The sequence below is a fragment of the Narcine bancroftii genome, chromosome 1, assembly GCF_036971445.1.
Source record: "Narcine bancroftii isolate sNarBan1 chromosome 1, sNarBan1.hap1, whole genome shotgun sequence".
Classification (NCBI taxonomy): Eukaryota; Metazoa; Chordata; class Chondrichthyes; order Torpediniformes; family Narcinidae; genus Narcine; species Narcine bancroftii.
In genome coordinates, this window is record NC_091469.1 from 324,588,323 (window position 1) to 324,612,405 (window position 24,083).

Sequence of the window (24,083 nt, forward strand, 5' to 3'; positions counted from 1 at the left end):
GGTGATGCGAGCGACAAAAAATCGCGGCGATTCAAGGTGATGCGAGGTGTCCTTAGTATAAACACAGCTAATGACATGATGGGACCCAGACAGGATACCCCATGGTCTTTCAAGTTTACAGAAACTGCAGGTAGGCGGACAGAATTACCAAATGCCAAACCAATCCAGGAGGCAGAAGAATGTTAGGGGGGGGGGGGGTAACCTCTACACTGAAATTAACTGTATAAAAGTTGGGTGAGCCCCAGTATGTGTGTGTATTCCCAGGGTAAGGGGAAGCACCCAACTTTGCACTGTTGTACAATAAATGTTCTTTGTTCTCAATTTTTGTCTCGAGCGAAATCTGTGAAGGGACTTCTGTTTCTCACATACTTATTTTACTTTTACATGTTTTTTTTTAGTTGAATTCCGCTGTGGGTGATCTTTACATTTTTGTAAAATAAAACTATATCTTCCTGAACATCAAAAGGAAACTTGGCGAGAGGATTTTTTTTTCTTCTTTGTAGATTTTCAAGTGTGGGGTCAGGCCAGAATGAACCTCAACTTCATTGGACCTCAACTCAAACATCCGACTGATCAAAGAATCGGGAAAGACTCTCTTTTCATATTTTGTTCAAAGCACCAAGCTTTACTTGAACATTATTTCATCACTATTCACGCTGCCATCTTAAAACTATATTTCCCTCTCCTACGAATTCACTGGAGGGTTTTTTTTAAACGGAATCGTACATGATCCCAAAAAGTTCGCCAAGAAGTCGTCCCAGGACATCAAAGGAGGAAATGGGCGACTGGGTCTGCGGGAGCAGTCACGTGATGTGGTGACGCACGCCAACGTCTTTACTCGTCCCGAAACAGATGAAAATTGAAAAGAAAATAAAGACTGAGATTTGTTTAAAAGTGCCGATCTGTTCCTCTGAAGGGAGCCACTTTTGGTTTTGTTTGGAAAACTCGGTCCGGGGCGGCCTGTCTGTGACGTCAGGGCGGCCATCTTGCGCTGGTGGCAGGCCGGAGGAAGGAACCGCTCCGAGAGTTGGCCGTGGAGCAGCTCGAGGCTCTGCGTGGCTCACGCTGAGTGCGGAGGGGCAGAGAGCGAGAGAGAGAGAGAGAGAGAGAGGGGGGGGGAGGAAGTCGGGGGCAGTAGGCAGGCTGCAGCGCCGGAGGCCAAGGCCGCTGCTTTGTGCGGTTTTTCTCGAGGCAGGAGCCCGCGTTCAGGACTATGGGTGGCCGAGAGCGCAGGGAGCGCGGCTCGCTCACACTGACGGGGTCGTCCGGGTTCGTGGTCTCTTCTTGACATGGGCGGGCAGTGACACTGAGTGTTGGCTTGTAATATATATATATCTCCTCCTGTGTGTGTGTGTGTATATATATATTCAATCTCAAACAGCTTAAGAAAGGAGTTAAGGCACAGCAAACCCCCAAAAAGAAGGGGGGGGGGGACACGCAGCAGAAAGACCCACTAGTTCAGCCCGTGAGCGGATGTGAAGAAGTCAACATGATAAACAAGTGATTTAAATTTTTTCTGATGTTGTTTTCTTTGTGTGGGGCGATGTCAGAAGACCGGGTAAAGGTTTGCCACCATGACGTTGATTGAACCCGAGTCTTTGATGAAGTCAGAAATGCCTTTTGCTTGGTATTTTGTTTGTTTCTGCCCATGTGCCAATGTGCCGCGCCATATAGTTGACGTGCCAGTGCAAACCTCCTTTATTGTCAGTCCTTAAAAGCAAAGAAAAAAAACTTAAAAAAAAACCTCCACCAATATGTTTGAAGACCGCTGTGTCAGAGGCTGCAGGTAGACTATTTAAGGCGGTTTTTGTTGTGCAAAATGGCAAAAAACCTGGGTTGTGTGTAAACATGGGATCTAGCTGCATCATTTCTGTGTCATCCTTGGGCACACATGAATTACAGTTAGGTGTTTAATTTGTTGGTTAGATCCATTGGCATCCATCATTGTAATCTATTTTGTTCAACAGGTTAAAAAAAAATTAGCTCTAATTTGGATTGCTTTGGTTTTTAGGTTTTGTTAATGTGAATTAGAGAGGGAGTTTGATTCCCTGCTCTCTGATGTGACCATGTATATATAGGGGCTGTTATCATGACTGGACTCTGGCCAATAGTTATCCTAAGTTTTTGCACAACACAGTTTTAGAGCTTCTGGACTAGTTGTGGTAATTATTTTTTTTAAGTTAGTGCTATCAGACCTGCTCTGTTGTGCTGTTTTCTTTTGAGAGAAATTGCCCATGTTAGATTTTGTCAGTTTTTTTGTAAGCTAAAAAAGAGTGTTGCCACACATCCAAACAAAATGGGTGACCCACACACTCGGAAGAACCAGACTTTAAATCGACTGCGTGCTCAACTTAAAAAGAAGAAAGAATCTCTGGCAGATCAGTTTGACTTCAAGATGTACATTGCCTTTGTATTCAAAGATAAGGTACAATTTTTATCTTCACACATTTGTTAAATGGTGAAATTCTTGACTCCCCAGTCGTAGAATTTTTACATGTGAAATGAGGTGAGTTACACTGTATTTACAGGACGGTTCCTGATGGCTGTAGGAGAGCTTCAGTGCGGCAGAGGCATTTTAACATTGCCTGAAGCTCTCATTTCTTTCAGAGTAACCTCAAACAGCACAAGGCTTTTGACAAGGTCCCCACTTGGCAGGTAGTTCCCAAGGGATTGATTGGAGAATAACACATTGGATCCTCAGACATAGGAGCCTGCAGATGCTGGAATCTGAAACTAAATGCACTCTTCTCAGGATGTCAAGCAACAGTGAGAGAGAAAGAATGGTTTATGTTTTGAGGTAACCTTTCACCCCCCCCCCCCCCCCCTGCTGCTTGACCTATAGAGTTACTGCAGCAGAGTCTGAGTAAATTGGATCCTCAATTGACTTTGCCAGCAAACAAAGGTATAGTTGATGAGTATTCTTGTACCTATAAGGGTGTTATTAATCTAGCACTGATTGGTGCCTTTTTTTTGTCATTGTACAATAATGATTTAGGCTTCTATGTAGCAGGCATGATACAAATATTTGCAGAGAATATTAAAAAAAAAAGCCTGTAGAGTGGTTGGAAGAAGGCATGAAGTTGAAGTGTGGTTAGTCTGGTTAGCTGGATAGAAAAGTGGCAAATAGATTTAAGATGTAAATGGATTTGTGGAGGTGCAGCACAATAAATGGGATGGTAATTGGGAGTGGAGAAACCGTGGTCTTAGGATGGTTGTCCACAGTCTGTTAAAGATAACTAGGGCTAAAATAAGGCATGTCCTTCATCTGGACATGGAACATATGGTAGTTAGTCATACTAGAACTAAACATTTGACTATTTTGTATAGTTGTGGTCTTGAACATTGCTGGAAAATGTTATTAAACTGAAGAGGATATTGAGAAGATTTGAAAGGATGTTACCAGGAGTGGAAAATTGTATCTAATAAGAAAAAAATAATCTGATAGGTTGGGGTTAATTTGTTTGCCACTGGAGGCTAAGAAGAAACTATATTAAGTATGTAAAATCAAAGGCTCAGGATAGAGTAATTAGAAGGTACCTGTATCCCTTAATGGAGAATTAAAGCCTGGTGGCACAGATTAAAACTTGAAAGTAATTTTGGATGAATGTGGTTGACCTTCACTTAGCTGACAAATAGAGACTATTCCACTGGATCACTGATTAATAAGCAAAGGCCTGAGATGTCATGAAGTGAGTCATTCACCACCGGGTTGCATGGATGAGGGCCAACAGGCTTGTATTTTATGATTCTACACTGTTTTGATTTGACTGAGCTTTTCTGGAAAGCAGAGGAAACACTACTGTTAAGTTTGTTTATGATTAACCTTAGAGTTGCACAAAATTCCTTGAGCACTTTGGAAATCTATCTTAATATGATGTGGAAGATGGTGACCAATTAACTCCTTAAATTAGTTGGACATCAATTCTGGACATACTGTCATTTAAATTAGGATATATAAAACAAAAAGCTTGTGTTGCTTTATCTTTGCAACGTTTGGTAAAATGACCAGAGAAAACCTGCTGACTGATTGAATTTGTGATCTTGCAGTGTTTCCTCTTCTACTATGACTAATCCTTCTACAGTAAAACTTCGTTAATCCAGCACACTTAGGACGTTAGTATTGGACAAGCAGATTTTCTGGATTATCGATGTTATTCCACTTATACACCAACACACTTTTAATTCACTTTCTTTTCGCTGTTACGCAGTGGAATAATAAATTTTCCAGTGAACCTGGTGAGTTTCAAAGGGACATGTGAGCTGGGGCTCCGGAGAGCCAGATTTGAACCATCAGGTTTAATGAATTACTGGATCGTGAATTATTGGAGTTTTACTATACTATTTTTTTGTCTGACATCAGTATTTTTCTTGTCCCTCATTTCAATATCCCTTTGGTAACTTCACCACTAATTAGTGTTTATATTAAATTTCTGAGAAAACGCTGATGCTTATAGCTAGTTCAATATGAGACCAGAAACCCACAAGCTGCTGATCCATTGATTTTATTCAAGTATTCTTTGCTATTTTCCACTGTCCAAATGTTTCTCATCAATGTCGCTCTGGTTTCTGCAATTGAATCTTCGATTATGTGGCTGTCATCTTTCTTGATTTATTAAATGGCCCTTAAAGCAAAAATTGGAATCAATGGTTAATAACGTTTTCTTGGGGATCTGCTCAAGACAACAAGAATGTACTGGTGAGATTGGATGCTTTCTGGAAGCATCTGATTTGGGTGTCTTTCCCCCCCCCCCACTTTGAAGCTGTGATCTAAATAACAAGTCAAGGCCATTCAAGGGATAAGCAAGTAGTTTAAATAAAAAGGAAATAAATCAATATGAGAATGGCAATTTGTAATAGTATTACTATCCACATGAAAGGTAACCTAACATGGACGAGTTGAGTAAGAAAGCCTGCTTCCATTTTACAAACCCTCCTCAATCACAACATTTGATTAATTTTTACTTTTCCATTAATCCTTTCTGATTATCTCTTAATAATGTAATTTGGTGACTGATGGTTTATGTATATGCGCTTGTGTGCATTATGTGTTTCATCCTGCTTGTATTTTAAATTTAGACATACAGCACAATAACAGCCCATTTGGCCCACGGGTCCATGCCACCCAATTGACCTATAACTCCCAGTACTTTTTAAACAGTGGGAGAAAACCGCAGCCCCCAGGGAAAAACCCATGCAGACACTGGAAGAACATACAAACTCTACAGAGAGTGCGTTATTTGAATCTTGGTCGGTCCCAATCGTTTGCTCCATGGTATCTTTGCACTATCTGCTATGTTATCCGTGCTGCCTTTGCTGTACCACAGCTTTCCTCACATTTGTGTGGAAATTTCTGTTTAATCATGGTTTAATATTTTTGTTTACTTGGTTTCTTTTTCCAATTTGAACGTTTAGAACAGCTGTTTTCTTGTTTTGATTTTTTAAAAATTATTCCTTCAGAATAACTTCAGTAGTCTTTCATTGGCCTATGCGAAATGAGGCCCTGCATTGTTAATTGTGTCCTCCGTTCCTTTTCCAAACTTGGCTAATTGGTTCGGTGATATTGGATCAAAATATTATGAAGCTGATTTGAGAAGTTCAGCAATGTTTAATAAATAAAATGCTTTGTCAAAGATGCTGATTCTTGTTTTCTAATATTCTAAATGTAAGAAGAAAAAGTCGGCACTATTTGAAGTGGCTGAAGTGGTACCAGTTATGACCAATAACTATGAAGAAAATATCCTCAGAGGTGTACGGGAGTCCAGCTACTCCCTGGATAGTTCCATAGAGCTGCTGCAGAAGGATGTAGTACAGCTTCATGCACCTCGCTACCAATCCATGCGCAGGGTAAGTACTTTAGCCGAACCTTGAAAGGTTCCGGCCGGTTTGTTCTTGGAATACAGTACATCAGTAGCATATCTGACTGCATGCCTTAGATTTTTTTTAAAAAAAGGGGAAAAACTGAAAATAATGTTTGAATAATAACATAGCTTTATTCAGCTTGAGAAAGAGGTTTGTATTTTGAGAATAAATGATCTGTTTTCATACTGGCCTAAACGACCATTACTACCCTTAGATTTTTTTAAAACTGTAAATGTGGGAACCCTGAAATGAAAATAAAATGTTGGAAATACTTGAAGATCAAGCAGCATCTGGAGGAAACATGTTTTAGATCAAAAATCTGCTTTAAACGTAAATCTGATCTCATGCTGAGGTTTCAGCATCGTACTATGTGCTATCAACTTGTTTGAGGCTGATGATCTTTCCATTGGATTTATTACTTTCACTGATTAATTTTACTTTAAAGTTTCAATCATTTCCAGCACTCACTTTAAAGACTTCACTGCTTTGGAGGAGGGGTGGTCGAGTGGAGGTTTTAGTTAGATAATATTTTTTCTCATTACAGACCGTTATCATGGTATGTTAGACTGAATGACCACCTGCAGTGCAAGTTTCTTGTTCAGAACTGAAAATGTTAGATTCATGTTTGACTGAATACACTTCACGAGTTCATAAATGTGTCTCAAAACTGCATTGTTAAAATATCATCTTTGTATTTTCACTATTAGCAGTTTCTCATTTCTTAAATCAATTTGTACTTGTGATGTAAAATATTTGTACTATATTAGATTTCTAATGCATGCCATTTTGAATGGATGCAAATGTTTTGTAATTAGCTTTTAAAACAGCTCAAATACCTCTATCATATGTAGGAAGGCAGTGCTGATTCCCTGACGATGCTATCACCAAAGAAAGCCTGCAGTAGTCAATTTAATGAAAGCAAAATTTGTGTGGATTAAACCTTTACCTGCTTCAGGTTAGACTGGCATTAAATGACCAGATGTTTTCATGAATTATAGATCACAGGATGCAATACACCTTGGATGTGGTTTCCTTAAGGGAAAATTTTGCTTGACAAAATTGGTATTTTTTGAAGTGACAAGCAGGCTGGATAAAGGAGATGCAGTGGCCTTTGACAAGGTGCCACATACTTAACAAGATAAGAGCCCATGATATAACACGAAACATACTAGTGTGGTTAGAGGATTGGCTGATTGGCAGGAAGCAGAGAGTAGGAATATGGGGTTGGCTGCCAGTTGTTAGTGGTGTTCCACAGGGTCCGTACTGGGGCCGCTTCTTTTTAAGTTGTGTTTTAATGATTTGGAATGAATGGCTTTGTGGCCAAGTTTACAGATGATACAAAGGTAGGTGGAGGTGCAGGTAGCATTGAGGAAACCAGGAGGCTGCAGAAGGACTTAGACAGATGAGGAGAATGGGTAGAGAAGTGGCAAATGAAATAAATGGGCAGACTGTTTTAAATGGGGAGAAAATTTTAAATACCCAGATGCAATGGGACCTGGGAATCCTCATGCAGGATAGGTTGAAAGTAAACTTGCATGTTGAATCAGTGGTGAAGAGGTTAAATGTAATGCTGGCATTCATTTCAGTAGAAAACAGTGTAAGAGCAGGGATGTGATGTTGAGGATTTATAAGGCACTGGTAAGACCTCACTGGGAGTATTGTGAGCAGTTTTAGGATCCTCATTTAAGAAAGGATGTGTTGACATTGGAGAGGGTGCAGAGGAGATTCACAAGAATGATTCTGGGAATGAAAGGGTTATATGAGAAGCATTTGACAGCTCTTGGCCTGCACTCGTTGGGAAGAGGCGATCTCATTGAAACATTTCAAATGATGAAAGGCATGGACAAAGTTAATGGAAAAAGGTTTTTTTCTCTCATGATGGGAGAGCCGAGGACAAGAGGGCACAACTTTGGGGTTGAAGGGCATCCACTTACAACAGAGATGAGGAGGAATTTCTTCAACCAGAGGGTGGTGAATCTGTGGTGGATGTAGAGGCCAAGGCATTGGGTATTTAAGACAGTGATCTATAGGTTCTTGATTAGCTAAGGATTGAAAAGTTATGGGGAGAAGTCTGGGCCATGGGGCAGATTCAATGGGCTGAATGTTTTATGATTGTTTAAAAGTGCATTTGGTTTTGATCTTCACTACACAAAATTGATAGAAACTTACATGGCAAGTAACATGGTGATCTTTAGGTAGCAAAGCTATATAATGAACATTTGGTCCTGAGGCTTTTGACTAGAAAGTCATCATACCTTAGCTACTTTTACACAGAGCTTGAAAATGAGGTTTTATTTGTCTTTCGAGTGTTGTGTGAAAGAATTGTAAGGTGTATGGGTTGAGGGGTTCTAGACTTGCCTGCCTTCAGTCCACCTAGGTAGGTAGTCTTAGCAGTGGAGTGTATTTGACTCACCAAGCCAGCTTTTTTTGGTTCTCTGTGAACAAACAAATTGGCATCCAGAGTCGTGTATAATGCAATAATGTGGCTTTTCAGTGTAAAAATGGGTCTTGATGAAGGGCAGAGGCCTGAAATTTTGGATACATATCTTCGCAACATGAAAAAGGATGCATGACCTGCTTAGTTTCAACAGCACTTTCGTGAATTAACTACAATCACAGTAACTGCAGATTTTCTCATTTAACTTTGCATTTGATCAGTCTTTCCTTGTACTGTAACTCCTTGTAACTCTTGGCCACAAACAAAGTTAGCAGATTTCAGTTCAGAATCACTGAAACATTTTTGTATTTCCTGAGAAGAAATGAGCTTCCTCCTGTTTGTTTTGGAATTTCTCATTCCCTGGCCTTTTTTTAGGATGTAATTGGCTGTACACAGGAGATGGACTTCATCCTTTGGCCACGGAATGATATAGAGAAGATGGTCTGTCTCCTGTTCTCCAAGTGGAAGGGTACCGATGGTGAACCTTTCAGGCCTGTTCAGGTACTATTTTCTTTCACTCATTTGTGATAAGGATGCTCACGTTTATCTTCTAATGAACTGATTTGCAGTTTGCCAAGCATGCTAAAGATTTATATCTTTGTGTTGGTGCGGTGATTTTCTCTCGAACATAAGTGATTTTGAACTTTTGGATCGACTTTGTAACAAACTCTTAGTCTATGGGTCTCATTCCATAAGAGCAACAAATAACATTGGGTTTTGTGGGTATTGACTTTGTTTTTGTGGATATCTTATTTTTCTTCTAGTAATCTTGACACGCTGGGTTCATATTTGTAGATGGTGGTACCATGTGGCTCAGCCATAAAATAGTAAATAAGCCTATTGTTTGCCTTTGGTACTTCAGAAACAAATCTGCCACTTTGGTTGTCTCTAATCCACAAACACTTGTGAGGAAGTTGGATGGAATCAGAAGTATTCCACTAAATTTAAGCAGAAATGCTGAGACCACCGGTAAAACATTTACATCTCATAAACCTTGGGGAATAGAAGTGGATCTTCCTGATCTGGACTAAGGGCTTGCTGAACATTTAATTAAGCAATAAATCTTGTTTTCTAATATTTGAAAGTATTTGCTGTTTATGCAGGCCAAGTTTGAGTTTCAACATGGCGATTATGAGAAACAGTTTCTGCACTTAATTAGTCGGAAGGATAAGGCAGGACTCATCATAAACAACCCTACCCAGTCCATTTTTCTGTTCATTAATCGTCAGCACTTGCAGGTGAGTACTGTATAATTCTGAAGCTCTTTGTCTTGTGAAGGTGTTTGGTTCCATCTTTTTGGTTTGAAAATCTGAAAATTGCCAGTGGTATTTGTTTAAATATTAACATTGTATCGTGCTACTAATTGCATACTGTGTTCTTGAAATATTTTGTGGATTATTAGATGCAATTGCTACCTTCCTTTGACTTTCTATATAGCCATGCCAGATTTACTTTTTGGACTGATGGCAGGTTCTCATTTGAATATATTCATCAAGTTGAGCTGTTGAAAGTTTTGCAGACCATTCTTGAATTTGCGGAAAGCATACTTGAATATCTTTACAGGATACAGTTTTTCCATTTAATGTGTGGGGAGGAAAAAATCTTTATGCCATGAACTTAAATTTAAGCTCAAAATGAATACTTGAATCTCAATGTTGTAACAGAGTCCTTAATCTATACTGGAGTCCTGAACTTGCTTCCAGACTTGTATTTAAAAAATGAAAATATCAATTGTATTTGCTCCTTGTCATTACATTGACATCTGGTAAGATAAGGTTAAATCTGTTGTAATCTCCATAAAAAGGTTAGAGCTGACACATGGCTGAAAATGCAGTTACCATCTTTCAAAGACTTTGTTTTACATCCATTGTGGTTAGTTAGGCCATGAACTTCAATGGCATATTTATAGAGGTGTCATCTTTTTCAAGGGGCCTGGTGTTGTACAACATGATAAAACTGTAAAACATTGCTGATTTGAGAATAACTGGGGTCTCAGTGATGGAGATGATACTTCACTCTATTTAGAGGATTTTGCAGAGGTGTATCTTTCCAGCACTATGAGATGTTGTAGGTATCTCAAGTCTTACAGAGGGCATAGATTATTGCTTTCCTGTGGATCATGAGTTTTGTGCCAAATTTGTGGTCTTGATCTTCAAAACTTTTTTCCACACACAATTTGCCAAAGATGGTCATTTGAATTGAATACAGTGGTGAATTTCATCAATGCTGTTTGCTTTTGTCAAAAGGTGGCTGCTGAGATGTTTTCTAGATTCTTACCTCAATTTTTTAATTGTTGGAGGGCAGAGTATTAATTGGTAGAGTGATCAGCTTCGTATTTTGGTGAACAATCATGCTTGACATACTGGAGCCGGCTGCTGAGGCCCTAATGATCTTTCTGAAGTGTAGTGGCTGTAAATTGAAGGGTTTTCCATGTGATTTTGTTTTAATCTAACCCATGGGAAGTATGTCATAACACTTTCTTCATACTTTCATGTTGCAATGATGCAGTTCTCTCGAGGTTTCCAAACAAGTATTTAAATATTTTCAAATCTTCTTGAAGTGCAAGATCATCACTGACTTCTAAATGAGGAGGCAGTGAGAGATGGTCTCAGTTTGTGGAAACAAATTAGGAAACTTCAAAAAGTGGTGGGAATGAACAAAGGAATTTTAAACCAAATTCTGTACTACAGTTTAGTTTGGAATCTTCAATGTACAGTAAGGACAAGGCAAATTTTAAAATCAAATAGTGCCATTGCATTAATTCAATTTGATTGATTTGGAATGTGCTTGAACATACAAGTGCTCTGTTTTTCAATGTAATTAACTAAATGTCACCATACTACTGATTCATCTATACTGAAAGTGAAAGAATATTTTAATAAAACTAGTTTGGTGACTAAATTTATCTTTCCTTCCCCTTCTATTTTTTTCTCCTTGTACAGGTACACGATCCTTTATCCGGACATCTAAAATCCGGCAAGTGGGGACCGGCAGTCGGGGGAGGTGACCAAGAGACTGACGGTTGGGGGAGGAGGCTGGGGAACTCAGTCGGGGGAGACTGCCGGGCTGACGAGGGACCGCGGTCGGGGGAGACAGCCAGGGGACTGGAAAGGGGTGGACACAGCAGCATAATTCGTGTGGGCTTTCCAAAATCGGGAAAAATCTGAAATTCCCCCAAGGGTTCCTGATAAAGGATCGTGTCCCTGTATAGTTTTTAGCTGGTTCAAATTCACAAACTTCAAATTTCTCTACCTTTTTTCAAAGCAGCTTGCCACACTAAATTTGATTAAGCATGATATATGTAACATTGAAAATACTCCATCTTTGAGAACTTTCGTTAATGCTTCACCTTCTGAAATCCTCTCTTGAATACTTCAATGAGTTTGGCTTCTGGCATTGTGCAGCTGAGTTCGATTAGTTTTTGTGTAATGGTGAGTGACTGTGTCATGTTTTATTTTGCAGACTCCAAAAGCCAAGGCCATAATTTTCAAGTTGTGCAGTGTCTGTCTTTACCTGCCACAGGACCAGCTCACCCACTGGGGAGTTGGAACCATTGAGGACCATCTCCGTCCCTACATGCCAGATTAGGGGTGAAGGCCAGCAAAGTAGGGAAGACCAAACGAGTCAACAAACAGTGAACTTGTATTTCATCTTTATTCCTGAGTTTAAGATGATTATCCACTTGTGAAAAGAACAGTCCATTACAAAGCATGCTCTACTTCAATTTTTCTTTCTAGTCATGCATATCTCAGAACTTTTCTTTAAATTACTGCCTGCACATTCATCATTAGGCTGCTTAGATCTGCATTGTCAGGAAGGTTGTTGTACACTGCATACATAGCTGAAAAGTACATATTAATCTGGTTTGCATTGGTTATGTAACTTGACACTATTTTAAGATGTAATGTTGGGCAAGTTCTGCATTAAGATTTCACCAGTTGAAGCAGAGAAGTTGGATGTATTGATCAAATGAAGGGATTTAAGGCAATCATATGGTCTTGACATTCATAGCTGTTGGGCACATACTGTTCATAATGGGATGATAATAAGCAACAAAGTAGTGGGGAAAAAATTGTAAAGTACCCATTTTGATATCTGTGATGTAGCCTGTCATAACTATGTAAGTCTACATTTGAGTTTGCTGGCATGTTCTTTTTGGATCTCATTCCCTAAATTGATATATAAATGTACAAAGGAGTTTTTCTTCTATTCTTTGGGGAGGTTTTAGCAGGTTAACAATGGGGAGACTCTGCAAATAACTGGAGTCTAAAATAGCAAAACTGCTACACAATTGTCACTGAAGTTCAATGTTACTGGAATTTTAAAAAGCTTTCCTGTAGCTGAAGTAGCTTATTGACCTAGAAAAGGAAGTTGGGACTAAAAACACATGAAGGTAGAAAGTCTGTTTTTGATGGTGTAAAAAAAAAAATGCTGGTTGCAAATACTGTGTTTATTTAAAAAAAAAAATGAATACCATACTTGCATTCGAGAAAATGCACCTAAAATTGCTTTAAAAAATCTAGAGTGTTTCAATTGGGTTATCAAGGGCATTATTTGTAAGACTTGATTTTGAATAAGCAATTAACGCAAGGCAGGCTGCCAAAAAGAATCAAAGGGGAAAAGAGTGGTCTTTGGAGCTGTAAGAAGTGAGCTTTCTGGGGTTATTTATGCATGCCTGCCAATTCAGTTAAAAACAGTGCTAATCAATAGCAAATTTGTATTCACCTTTTGTTGAAATTGGGAAATGAAAATAAATCTTTAATCCATATTCAGAATTGTGAATTTGTTTTGTCATTCAAAATACTACAATTACAATATTTCTAGAACTGATGCTTAAGAAAATAAATCCTGTCATTCCACACCAGAAAATGTATGAAGCACTTCTCATCAAGGTAAATTTCACCATGGTTTTTAAAAAAAAAAGATCTGGTTACAGATCAGGCAGCAGTGAAATGTCTTGTGTCCGCATCAAGAATCCAGGATGTCCATTTTTATTAGCTGTCTGGAAGGATTCTTTCATACTTGATTCTTGTAGAGTATTGGCAATGCTCCAAGTGAAGGAACATTTCTAATGGTCCCTTCTGCCTTTACAAGTTACTGATGTACAGTAAAACCTGTTATCTGGAATTCAAGCAACCAGCAAAAAAAGGAAAATAAGAGATAAAAAATACTCGTTTAAAATTGGTGCACCTCGCTATTTGCTTGTCAATCATGCAACATACAAACTCAAGCAACCATTAAATTCAATTATTTGTCATCCACCAATCCTCATAAGTGCCAAATACCTGGGGGTTAACTACTACTGAATAATAAAACTGGACGGATGGGTACTGCAGTTGATTCGTTTCCAGTTTTGTTTGGTTTTTTTCTCTCACTCTTAAGTTTAAAAAAAGTCAAGATGAAAGAGATCCAAGTGACAAGCATTTAATGATACTTTCCTTTGGGACTAGGGCACACTTGTCAAATTTCATGTGGGACCATGTTTCCATTGTCTTGATCACGCCATGTACACAAAGGATCTGGGAAGGGTTTGGGGTGGGGGGGGGTGGGGGCAGATTGTTGGATTTTAGTTTACAACCCAGTGTTCCACGTTAATTTTCTCATATCCTTTATCTATACTGCTATAGTAACATCAACTTCTGCTATACTGGCATTTAGCCAGTGTTGCATTGTAGGCAAAACTACAGCAAAAACACAACATATGTTCTTGAGGACTGGTGAGAGAACTGAGCTGTTCATGTGTCTCATGAAAAATTTAATGCAATTTAGGATAGGATCTAAGAGCATTTGGAGAAGTACATATACTCGAGGATGATCATCTTGGTTTTGTGAAGGGAAGGTTGGCCTCATGAGTCTAATTGAGATTTTTGATGAGGGAACAGGAAATTGATGAGGGTAGGGTGGGAGATGTGGCCTATATGGATTTTAATAAGACTTCCGCATGAGACCCTTGTTCAGAAAGTCATGAATCATGGGATTTGTGGAACCTTGGCTGTGTAGAAAGCAGAGATATTCTGCCTGGGTGTCAGTGACTAGTGGAGTTCTGCAAGGATCTTCTCTGGGATCCCTGCTTTTTATAAATGACTGAGACGAAAAGGCCAAAGGTTGGGTCAGTAAGTTTGCAGATGATACAAAGGTTGGAGGAGTTGTGGATGGTGCTGAAGGTTGTCGTTGATTACAGGATGCAGAAGTAAATCAGGAAAATCTATAGACACCATAGTTGGAAGTAAAAAAAAACAAAATGCTGGAGAAGTTCAGACGATGCAGTGTTGGGTGGAAAAAGTGGCAGATGGAGTTCAATCCTGCTGATTGCGAGGTGATGTATTTTGGAAGGACAAGTAGGCTGAGTAAAGAGTCATTGCGTTACTTTGGAGTGTGCATGAACAGAGGGACCTTGGGGTTCAAATCCATACATCCCTCAAGTTTTCCTTGTAGGTTGATAGTTTAGAAGGCCTGTAGGACGTTGGGCTTCAATAACGGGGATTGAGATGCAACTCTACAAATCTCCAATGAGACCATACTTAGAAAATTGTGTTCAGTTCTGATCACTTCCTTATTGGAAGGATGTGGAAGCTATTGCAGAGTTTACCAGGATGTTGCCTGGATTGAAAAATGAGTCTTATGAGGCAAATTTACCAGAGCTGGGACTTTTTTCTTTGCCATGTAGAAGGATGAGAGGAAACTTAATAAGGTCTACAAGATTAGGAAGTATACATAAGGTGGACAGCTAGTGCTTTTTTTCCCCCTGGCAGGAATAGCAAATGTCAGAGGACATACTTACGACGTTAAGGGAGGGAAATTTACGGGAGATATTGTGGTGGGAGTTATGGGTGCCTGGAATGCCTTGTAAGGGATAGCGGTGGAGGCCGAAACATTAGGAGACCCTTAGGTACATGGATGGAAGAAAAATAGGTTATGGGGTAGGGAGGGTCAACAGATCAAGGACCAGAGGCCTATACTGTGATGTTCTATGTAAAAGATGTCTCCTTGACAGCACAGCAATCCTCTGGTATTGTTCAGCTTCCAATTGAATAATGCTCATCTGAAAATGATGATTTAGTACAGTATATTGAAAAATTGTCCCCGAGTACCATCTGGCAGGTTTTTGTTTGTTAGTTTGGTCTGTAAAACTGCTTTTAATTTTAGTACAGACTAAAAAGGGACACCTAACAGTGAAATAACCATATAACCATTTACGGAGCGGAAACAGGCCATGTTGGCCTTTCGAGTCGGCACCGGTTCACTGATTTTGTGCGCCCTCTTCAGGCATTGGTCCCGGTAGATCTTCATTCAATAACGATGGACAAATTCAATGCAGGTGGAATCAGTAACTATCTGGAACTTCCAACAATCTAAGAATAGTGAAGTCATCAAGCAGGCGAGCAGCATGTGCATAACTGCTGTTACTTAAAAGAATAGTCCACAAAATTTGAAATAAAGTTCTTTAATTTGCATTTTCTACAAGCTCAGTAACTACCTTTTTTTTAAAAAAATTAGTTTAAGTGCCTAGATGTTTTGTATGTCGTCCTTGAGCCAAGAGTTTCCCTGTTACCTTGTTAGTCACGTCTACAGATGTAAATGCCAGAGATTTGCCTTCCTTCAGCACCTGAGCAGTTATGATGATCTCTTCTCCCAATTTGGCTGCATTCATATACCTAAATGGAGTAATAAGGCAAACATTAAATTTTCAGCACACACGCACACGCGCGCCTGGTTGTACTTCAGGGAATGCACCAGTTGTATTTGATCAGTGTGGAAATAACTAGTCTCCGTGTAGCAATTAATTGGAGAATGGCTAATTTATGAGGTTAATGTTGATTGTACTTGTGCCTCACTTGAGAAGCTTCTGATTCTTTTCTGAACCTCAGGCTTGAGAAATGATGATAGTTTTCTCTAACACACAGAGAGGAACAGCAAGACTAAAGATCGTCTTTTTGGTGAGTTATCAAATGAGACCCTATCTTTGTTGGATGGTTGCAAAAGAGCGCTATTCACAGGACGGTTTGTTTACTGGCAAAAAAAATAATGATAAACCAACAAATACTTCTCTTTGTCTCTGATAATTTGGACATCGTGCAACTTGCATTTGCAATTTTTTTTTTACCTCAGTAAGGCATCTCAATTTGGTAGCTCATTCAAGAATCTAACATTGGCACACAAGGCTTTAGCTTTGTGTTGTTGATAAATGTAAATTTACAGCTGCATTTTGGAATTGAGAATAATCTTGTATATGATACTATAAATAATTTTGCATTGAATTTAGCTGTGCAATGGTCAGCACAACGGTGTTACAGTACTAATGACCAGGTTTTGAATGCAGCGCTGTGAGAAATTTGTACGTTCTTGTGTCTGTGGGTTTCCTCTGATTTCCTCCCACCCTTCAAAACTTGTGGGAGTTGTAGGGTATTTGGGCGGCACGGGCTCGTGGAGTTTAAAGGCCTGTTACCATGCTGTATGTCTAACTTTTAAAAATAAAATTCATGGGTTCTGTTATTGTACCATCAAGCACAATTTGGTTAAATTTTCCAAGCTACTGAAAACAACTTACGTTATATTCATGTCGATACTAACTCCTGGTAATGCTCGTTCTGTGTTAAGCAAGGCTGTGGTGGAGACTACATCCACTAGAGTAGCTGTCATTCCACCATGCAGATTGCCTGCCCGATTCACATGTTCCTCTTCCACTTTCATTTCGCAAACAAGTTTTCCAGGACTCGCTGAAACAACAGCCATCTTGAAAAAAGCACAATTGTAAATTTCATTAGACCAGCACTTTAAAATATTTGAGATCCTAAATAACATGAGTGCTGTTCTTAGCAATAGAAAATATTGTAGCAAGTATTGCAAACATGTGGTGCCTTGCAAAGACAGATTGAAAGTATTTGCATAGATTTCTGAAACTTTTGCTGTTTAAATGATGCTGGTAAATAGAGTGGGCTTGAGAAAAGCATCCATGGCTGACTTGGCCATGAAAAGATTTGGCAATGGAGTTGGAAGTGGGATGAAATGCAAGAATATAAAAATACAGTACAACATTTCATTCAGAGGACATCGACTGTCCATGACTCTCAAGGATCGTTTTTGAGCCAAATGCTACTTGCTTGAGTGAATAAAGAAAGGCCAGCCTGCTGCCCATGAGGATGCTTTAAAGGCGTGGAAAGATACTGGATGTTGCTGAAACACAAGCACCCTTTCATTTCCCTCAGATTTCTACCAGAAGAAGCAAATAATCAGTGCAGGAATCAATTAATGCAAGACATTGAGTATAGGTGAGGTTCAAATCCACTGAAACTTTATACAATTACACTGGACAACAAAGATTTTTCTTCCTGAACATTTTTGGGTGCATTTTATGGATTTTGGGTTGCTGATCACGTAACTCGCCTCAAGATTTCCTATTATGAACTGTTTCAGATGTCGCCTATTTCCTGTCATATTTTAAGTCACTTCAAGCATACAAAACGATGAAGTGCAACATGTCATTGAAAATTCATTTTCTGTACTTGCATTTGGACTTCTTCCCTGCTGATCTTGGTGCAGTGACGAACACATGGAAAGATTTCACCAGGACATTGTGACTGTGTTAAAGCAGTGTCAGGGCAACTGTTGGACTTCTGTTGGACACCGACACGAGAGGCATCAGATGTTGAGTCCCAAATAAAAATCAGTGGCAAAATGTTTTTAGGTCGGTTGAACTTGAGCAATGTGTCAGCATCATAATGTTATTAGACATGCTAAATTCAATAAAACTTAATGTTTCTCCAACTTCCTGTGTGATGCAGAAAATCTGAAATGTGTGTTCATCTTGAGATTGTCTATCATAGTCCCCAATTTTTTTTCAGGAACAAAAAAAAATTTGTTGCCCAGTGTAAATGATTTAACTGAACATGATTCTTCCTCCTGCACGCTGGCTCTACCCGACTCTCAGATCAGATTTCCAGATATACCAGGGAGCAAAGTATCTTTTATGCTGTGTTACTGCTGATCTAGAAGGTTTTTTAAGCAATTGCATTTATCTTCTGAAGCTGGCACTGCATTTTATGTTACCTCATATCTATTTTTATGACAGCACAAGTAATAAAGGGTTAAAATATTTCTCCACAAGTAATGTGAATGTAGGTATTAAATTCCTGAATTAATTGATTTCCTCTGAGTTGCATAATACAATAAGAATTTTAAGCATAACTGCTCTACTCTCTCTACACTCATGACCGTATGGCCAGGCACAATTCAAATGCCACCTACAAATTTGCCGATCACACCAAGGTCATCGGCAGAAACACAGACGTCCATGAGGAAGCATACAGGAGGGAGATAGATCAATTTGTTGAATGATGTTATTACAACGATCTTGCACTTAATGCTAGCAAAACTAAAGAATTGATTGTGGACTTCAGGAGAGGGAAGCCCAGAGAACAGGAACCAGTGAGGGTTCATCAGGGAGAGGGTAAGGAGCTTAAAATTCCTTTGTGGTCACAGCTCTGAAGATCTATCCTGAGACCACCATCGATGCAATCATGAAGAAGGCACTCCAGCAGCTATATTTCGTTAGGGAGTTTGAGGAGATTCAGTTTGTTACCAAATCCTGGCAAAATTCTACAAGTCTACAATGGAGAGCATTCTAACTGGTTTCATCACTGTCTAGTATGGAGGTGTCAATGCACAGGACAGGAACAGGCTACAGGGTTGTGAACTTGGCCAACACCATCATGTAATTTGTCTTCACTCCATTAAGGAAATCTACAAGAGGTGGTGCCTCAAAACAGCCTCTATCGTCAAGGACCCTCACCACCCAGGCCATGCCTTTTTCACACTGCTACCATCAGGAAAGAGGTACAGGAGCCTGAAGATGAACACCCAACAGTACAAAAAGAGCTTCTCCTCTGTGTACAATGAAACTGGACATGACCTCACTTTTCTCTTTTGTTCTAATTATGTTTTTAATTTTTTTAAAGTTTAGACATACAGCACACCAAGGGCCATTTTGGCCCACGAGTCCATGTTGCCTAATTACACTCAATTGACCAACATTCCCCAGGTACGTTTTGAAGAGTGGGAGGAAACCGGAGTCTCCAGGGAAAACCCTCGCAGACACAGGGAGAATGTACCAACTTCTTACAGACAGCATGGGATTCAAACCCCAGTCCCAATTGCTGGGGCTGTAACAGCGTGGCATTAACCACTCTGCCAACCGTGCTGCATGCATTTATGAATTATAACAGCAATTTTGCATCAGTAATGCATGGTACTGCTGCCGCAAAACAACAAATTTCATGGCACATGTTCATGATAATAAACCTGATTCAGATTTGGACTTGATACTGTCTTGCCATAAGAAATACGAGCAGGAGTAGACTATCTGGCCCATCAAGTCTGCTTCATCATTCAGCGAAATCATGGCTGATCTGATCATAGGCTCATCTCCCTTAATTCCCTTAAAATGTAAAAAATCTATCCAATCTTGTATGAAGTATCTTTACTGAGGTCACCTCAACTGCTTCAATGAGCAGCGAATTCCACAGATTCACCACCCTCTGGGAAAATCGTTCCTCCTCCGTCCTAAATCTATTACCCTGAATCTTGAGGCTGTGTCTCCTAGTTCTGGTCTCCCCCACCAATGTAAACATCTTGACTACCTCTAACTTATCGATGCCTTTCATCAATTTATATGTTTCTATAACATCCCCTCTCATTCTAAATTTCAGTGAGTACAGTCCCAAACAACTCAATCTCTCCTCGTAGGCCAAACTGTTCATCTATGGAATCAACCTGGTGAAACTCCTCTGCACTGCCTCCAAAGCCAGTATATCCTTTCTCAAGTAAGGAGACCAGAACTAGATGTGGTCTCACCAGCACCTTGTGTGGTTGCAGCATGTTATGACACAAAGAGGGGGAAGGAAAGGCATTTTTGTATCCAAGTTCAATGGTGAAAAAAAATTGTCAATGGAAGTTAATCGTCAATCTGAAGTTTTTGAACATTGCTGCTGCCACATTCGCTTGAAGTTCCCACGTGTGTTCCTTAAATGTGATTAATCCTGATCTAACTAAGATGTTTGAGGAGAGTATACTGCAGAATCCAGACTGGGGGAAATAACTAAAAAATGAGTTGTCAGAGAGATTTCAAAGTATATACAATCCTGAGATTGTTTTTATGCAAGATTACCACTTATTGGCAGTGCAAAAAAAACTGTACAGTGTATACATGTAAATAAATAAAGAACTGTAAACAGATAATGAATATAAACAAACTGCGCTACAGACAGAATTTTTAAAAATCAATAGTGCACAAATAAGAGTTTTTAAATGAGTCACTTATTGAATTTGTTGTTGAAGGGTTTGATGGTGGAGGGGTAGTAGCTGTTCCTGAACCTGGTGGTGCAAGTCTTGTGGCACTAATATCTCTTTCCTGATGGCAGCAGCGAGAACAGAACGTGTGCTGGGTGATGAGGATCTTTGATGATTGCTGCTCTCCCCTGGCAGCATTCCCTGTAGATGTTCCCGATTGTGGGGAGGGTTTTGCCTGTGATGTCCTGGGCAGCGTCCACTACCTCTTGGAGGGCTTTTCCCCAGTCTGGACTCTGCAGTACACTCACCTCAAACATCTTAGTTAGATCAAGGTTAATCATATTTAAGGAGCATGTGGGAACTTTAAATGAATGTGCCAACCGCTAGGTTCAAGAACTTAAGATTTGCAATTAACTAACTTTGACATTAATTTATTTTCACCATTGAACTTGGATACAAAAAAACTTTTTTTTCTCTCTGTCATAATCTCAGGGAAGTTATGCTGCAATTGCACAACGTGCTGGTGAGACCACATCTGGAGAACTGCATGCAGTTCTGGTCTTGAGGAAGGATTCCTTGCCTTTGGAGAAGGTGCAAAGGAGTTGCCCCCATGCCAGACCGTGTTGCAGCCAGTCAGCACACTTTCCACCACTTCTCTGTAGAAATTCACCAGGGTTCCTGATGTCATACCAGACCTCCACAAACTCCTGAGGAAGTAGAGGTGCTGACGTGCTTTTTTTCATGATGCCATTGGTGTATGGAGTCCAGGAAAGATCCTCTGAGATAGTGACTCCCAAGAACTTAAAACTTGCTCACTCTCTCCACCTCTGATTCCCCCCACCATGATCACTGGATTGTAAACCTCTGGCTTTTCCTTCCCAAAGTCAACAATCAGCTCCTTAGTTTTGATGACAATGAGGGCGAGGTTGTTGTTGGTGCAGCATTCAGCCAAGTTTTGTTCAAATGTGTGGAAAAAAATCTCAACCAAAGTGGTGTCACCCTCAGCATGAACCTCCCACGACCACAAGATCTGTCGACAAACTATTGAAATGTTTACTTTTTTTCGCCTTGCACTAACTGAAACTGTAGATATTTATTTATCTACATTTATTTTCTGTCTTGTATTTGTGATCATTTCTATCATTTAGAGTTGGTGTATCTTAAATGCCTGAACTTGTGCAGCAAGAATTGCAATGTATCTGTACATCGTACACTTATGTATTAGACAATAAACTAATATTGGGTATCAATCAATGGGTTTCTGGCTATCAGCTATGATATTGAAGGGTTGGTACCAGGGGCTAAATTGCCTACACACACCACTTCTAATGAAGATCAACCACAATCTAATCGAAAGACAGAATTGCAGAACGGCTTTTCTTTGTTCATTGCTCTTCCCCTTGATGTACAACATCTGGCATTTAAAAAAATGTCATGCAAACGTTAAGAGATTGAATTACCTTATTCAAAATTCGATCGAAGCCGGTTCCTCCTGTCAAACCCTGGACGACCTGTCTGATAGCGTTCAAAGTCGAGCCAGCCATGGCCAGGCATATGCTTCCAGCTAGTTTCCAAGCGAGGGTGGGAAGAGGTTGCAGCCGAACCTTTTCCTGTAGCAGATTAGGATCCGGGCCGCCAACTACGGGTGATTGACAGCTCCCTGATCTCACGCTGCGCCCTCTGTTGCAGCTACGATTCCATACTTGACAAGTATAAATAGGAAAGGTTGCAAACTCCTCTGTGTTTGCAGCATTGTTCGGGACGAACAAAACTGAAGGTTTTGGAGCCTGAAACCGATATAAAACCTGGATAAATAAAATATGATCCGCAGGCACTGTGGTTGGAGTGGAAATACAACGCTGGAGAAACTCAGCAGGTTAAACAATGTTTTTGATACAGCAAAGACCTCGATGAAGGGCTCAAGTCGAAATGTTGGTTATGTATCTTTATCATTGTTACTTATAGGAAACTGTTTGACCTGCTGAGTTTCTTCAGCATTATGTTTTTAAAACGTGAAAGATCTCAAACAAGAGAATCTATCCAAGACTCTTCCTCAGAACCAAAACTTGACTGAATGAGTTCTTCCAACATTAATTTCAGCTATGGGACCTGTGGTCTTTCCACAGATTCTACCTGATCATTTGAACATCTCCAGACTCCAGCATTTACAGTTTTTATTCCAGATTTCCAGGTGGGATGGGAGTGGGAAGAGAAGGTTGAGAACCGCTGCTCCAGACCCAATTGTTACTGAAATATTTTGCTTGAGAACAACTGTCATGGGCCCATTTCTTTCGGAGTTCTGAAACCTTTGTTAGAAATAGAAGTACCTTAACAGAAATTGCTCGAGACAAAAATTGAAAACAAAGAAAATTTATTATAACAACAATGCAAAGTTGGGTGCTTCCCCTTACCCTGGGAATATACACATACACTGGGGCTCACCCAACTTTTATACAGTATCAGAATACCCTCCCCCTTACATTCTTCTGCCTCCTGGATGGGTTTGGCATTAGGCAATCCTTCCTGCCTCCGTGCAGTTTCAGTGGACTTGGAGGACCAGGGGGTATCCTGTCGGTGTCTTCTCATGTCATTATCCCCATTGTCCTTATTCACAACCTTGCCCTTGTCCCCATTTACACCTTTCCAACTCTCAGAGCTACAGTCTCTTCATATGCAGAGTTCGCTAATCCTGTCTAGGTTTACTAATTAAATATGCATAATTTAATAAATCTGTGTATGGCTTACTAATTATATATGTAGAACTTGGTACTTCTGTCTAGGGCTAGGAGACCCTTATCTCATCCAGACTATCTCAACTTCCTACATTCTATTATTCCTTACCTCTCCTTATCTTATTCATACGGTGGGCTCACTGATCCTGTCGAAAGGACTAGAAGGTTCTTATCTTACATAGACTGACTCTGCTTCCTGCATCCTAATTTCCATGCTTAGCCTGTTCATTCTGGTTTAATCCATCACTCCATGTGTCTGTACTAGTTTCCCCATCTTTCATATTTTTATGTCAAGTTTACTCATCTCTCACAATCCTCACTTCTCTTTTAGATCAGTGTTACTGATCTCTCACACCATGCACATAACAAGTCAATGAGGGACAATTAAAACAGGGGTTTTCAAACTTTTTCTTTCCACCCACATTCCACTTTAAGCCAAACCTTACTAATCACAGAGCACTTATGGCATAGGGAATATTTAAAAGTGGTCTGTGAATGGAAAGAAGAAAGGTTGAGAACCACTGTGTCAGAGGCATATGGGCAAAATGCGGAAAATTGTGCTATCTTGCTCAGCATGGACTGGTTAGGCCAAAGGGCCGGTCTCCATGCTGGGCAACTCAATAACTTTCACATAGCCATTCTCAATGGTTATGGTCTTCACCCCAGGACTCTGCTCAAAGTTTACGGGCCCCCTTCTCTATAGACCCTTTTATAGAAAAAAATTGTGACTGTAAAGGTGGAGATTCTCTGTCCTCACATCGCCAAACCTA

The 24,083-nt window shown here is 39.9% G+C and overlaps 2 protein-coding genes across 2 annotated transcripts; one reads left to right on the forward strand and one right to left on the reverse strand.

The window, feature by feature from the left end:
• The first annotated feature begins 996 nt into the window (after positions 1 to 996).
• On the forward strand, positions 997 to 13,064 carry c1h6orf62 (chromosome 1 C6orf62 homolog). Its single transcript, XM_069907585.1, has 5 exons — positions 997 to 2,425; positions 5,668 to 5,844; positions 8,672 to 8,797; positions 9,400 to 9,534; positions 11,759 to 13,064. Exons 1-5 carry the CDS (start codon positions 2,297 to 2,299, stop codon positions 11,882 to 11,884), a joined length of 693 nt encoding a protein of 230 aa, XP_069763686.1. The 5' UTR covers positions 997 to 2,296; the 3' UTR covers positions 11,885 to 13,064.
• A 2,660-nt stretch (positions 13,065 to 15,724) lies between these two features.
• On the reverse strand, positions 15,725 to 22,179 carry acot13 (acyl-CoA thioesterase 13). Its single transcript, XM_069907605.1, has 3 exons — positions 22,042 to 22,179; positions 16,845 to 17,029; positions 15,725 to 15,951 (listed from the first exon to the last, which is right to left on the reverse strand). Exons 1-3 carry the CDS (start codon positions 22,123 to 22,125, stop codon positions 15,795 to 15,797), a joined length of 426 nt encoding a protein of 141 aa, XP_069763706.1. The 5' UTR covers positions 22,126 to 22,179; the 3' UTR covers positions 15,725 to 15,794.
• Positions 22,180 to 24,083: the final 1,904 nt, after the last annotated feature.

Bases quoted from the DNA above. Each gene is read 5' to 3' on its own strand.
- c1h6orf62 (XM_069907585.1), top strand. From the start codon at position 2,297: ATGGGTGACCCACACACTCGGAAGAACCAGACTTTAAATCGACTGCGT. The intron at 2,426-5,667 runs GTACAATTTTTA...TCTAAATGTAAG, and splicing joins CCTTTGTATTCAAAGATAAG to AAGAAAAAGTCGGCACTATT. The intron at 9,535-11,758 runs GTGAGTACTGTA...TTTATTTTGCAG, and splicing joins TTAATCGTCAGCACTTGCAG to ACTCCAAAAGCCAAGGCCAT.
- acot13 (XM_069907605.1), bottom strand. From the start codon at position 22,125: ATGGCTGGCTCGACTTTGAACGCTATCAGACAGGTCGTCCAGGGTTTG. The intron at 17,030-22,041 runs GTAATTCAATCT...GCTTTTTTCAAG, and splicing joins TCGATCGAATTTTGAATAAG to ATGGCTGTTGTTTCAGCGAG. The intron at 15,952-16,844 runs GTAAGTTGTTTT...TACTCCATTTAG, and splicing joins AGTATCGACATGAATATAAC to GTATATGAATGCAGCCAAAT.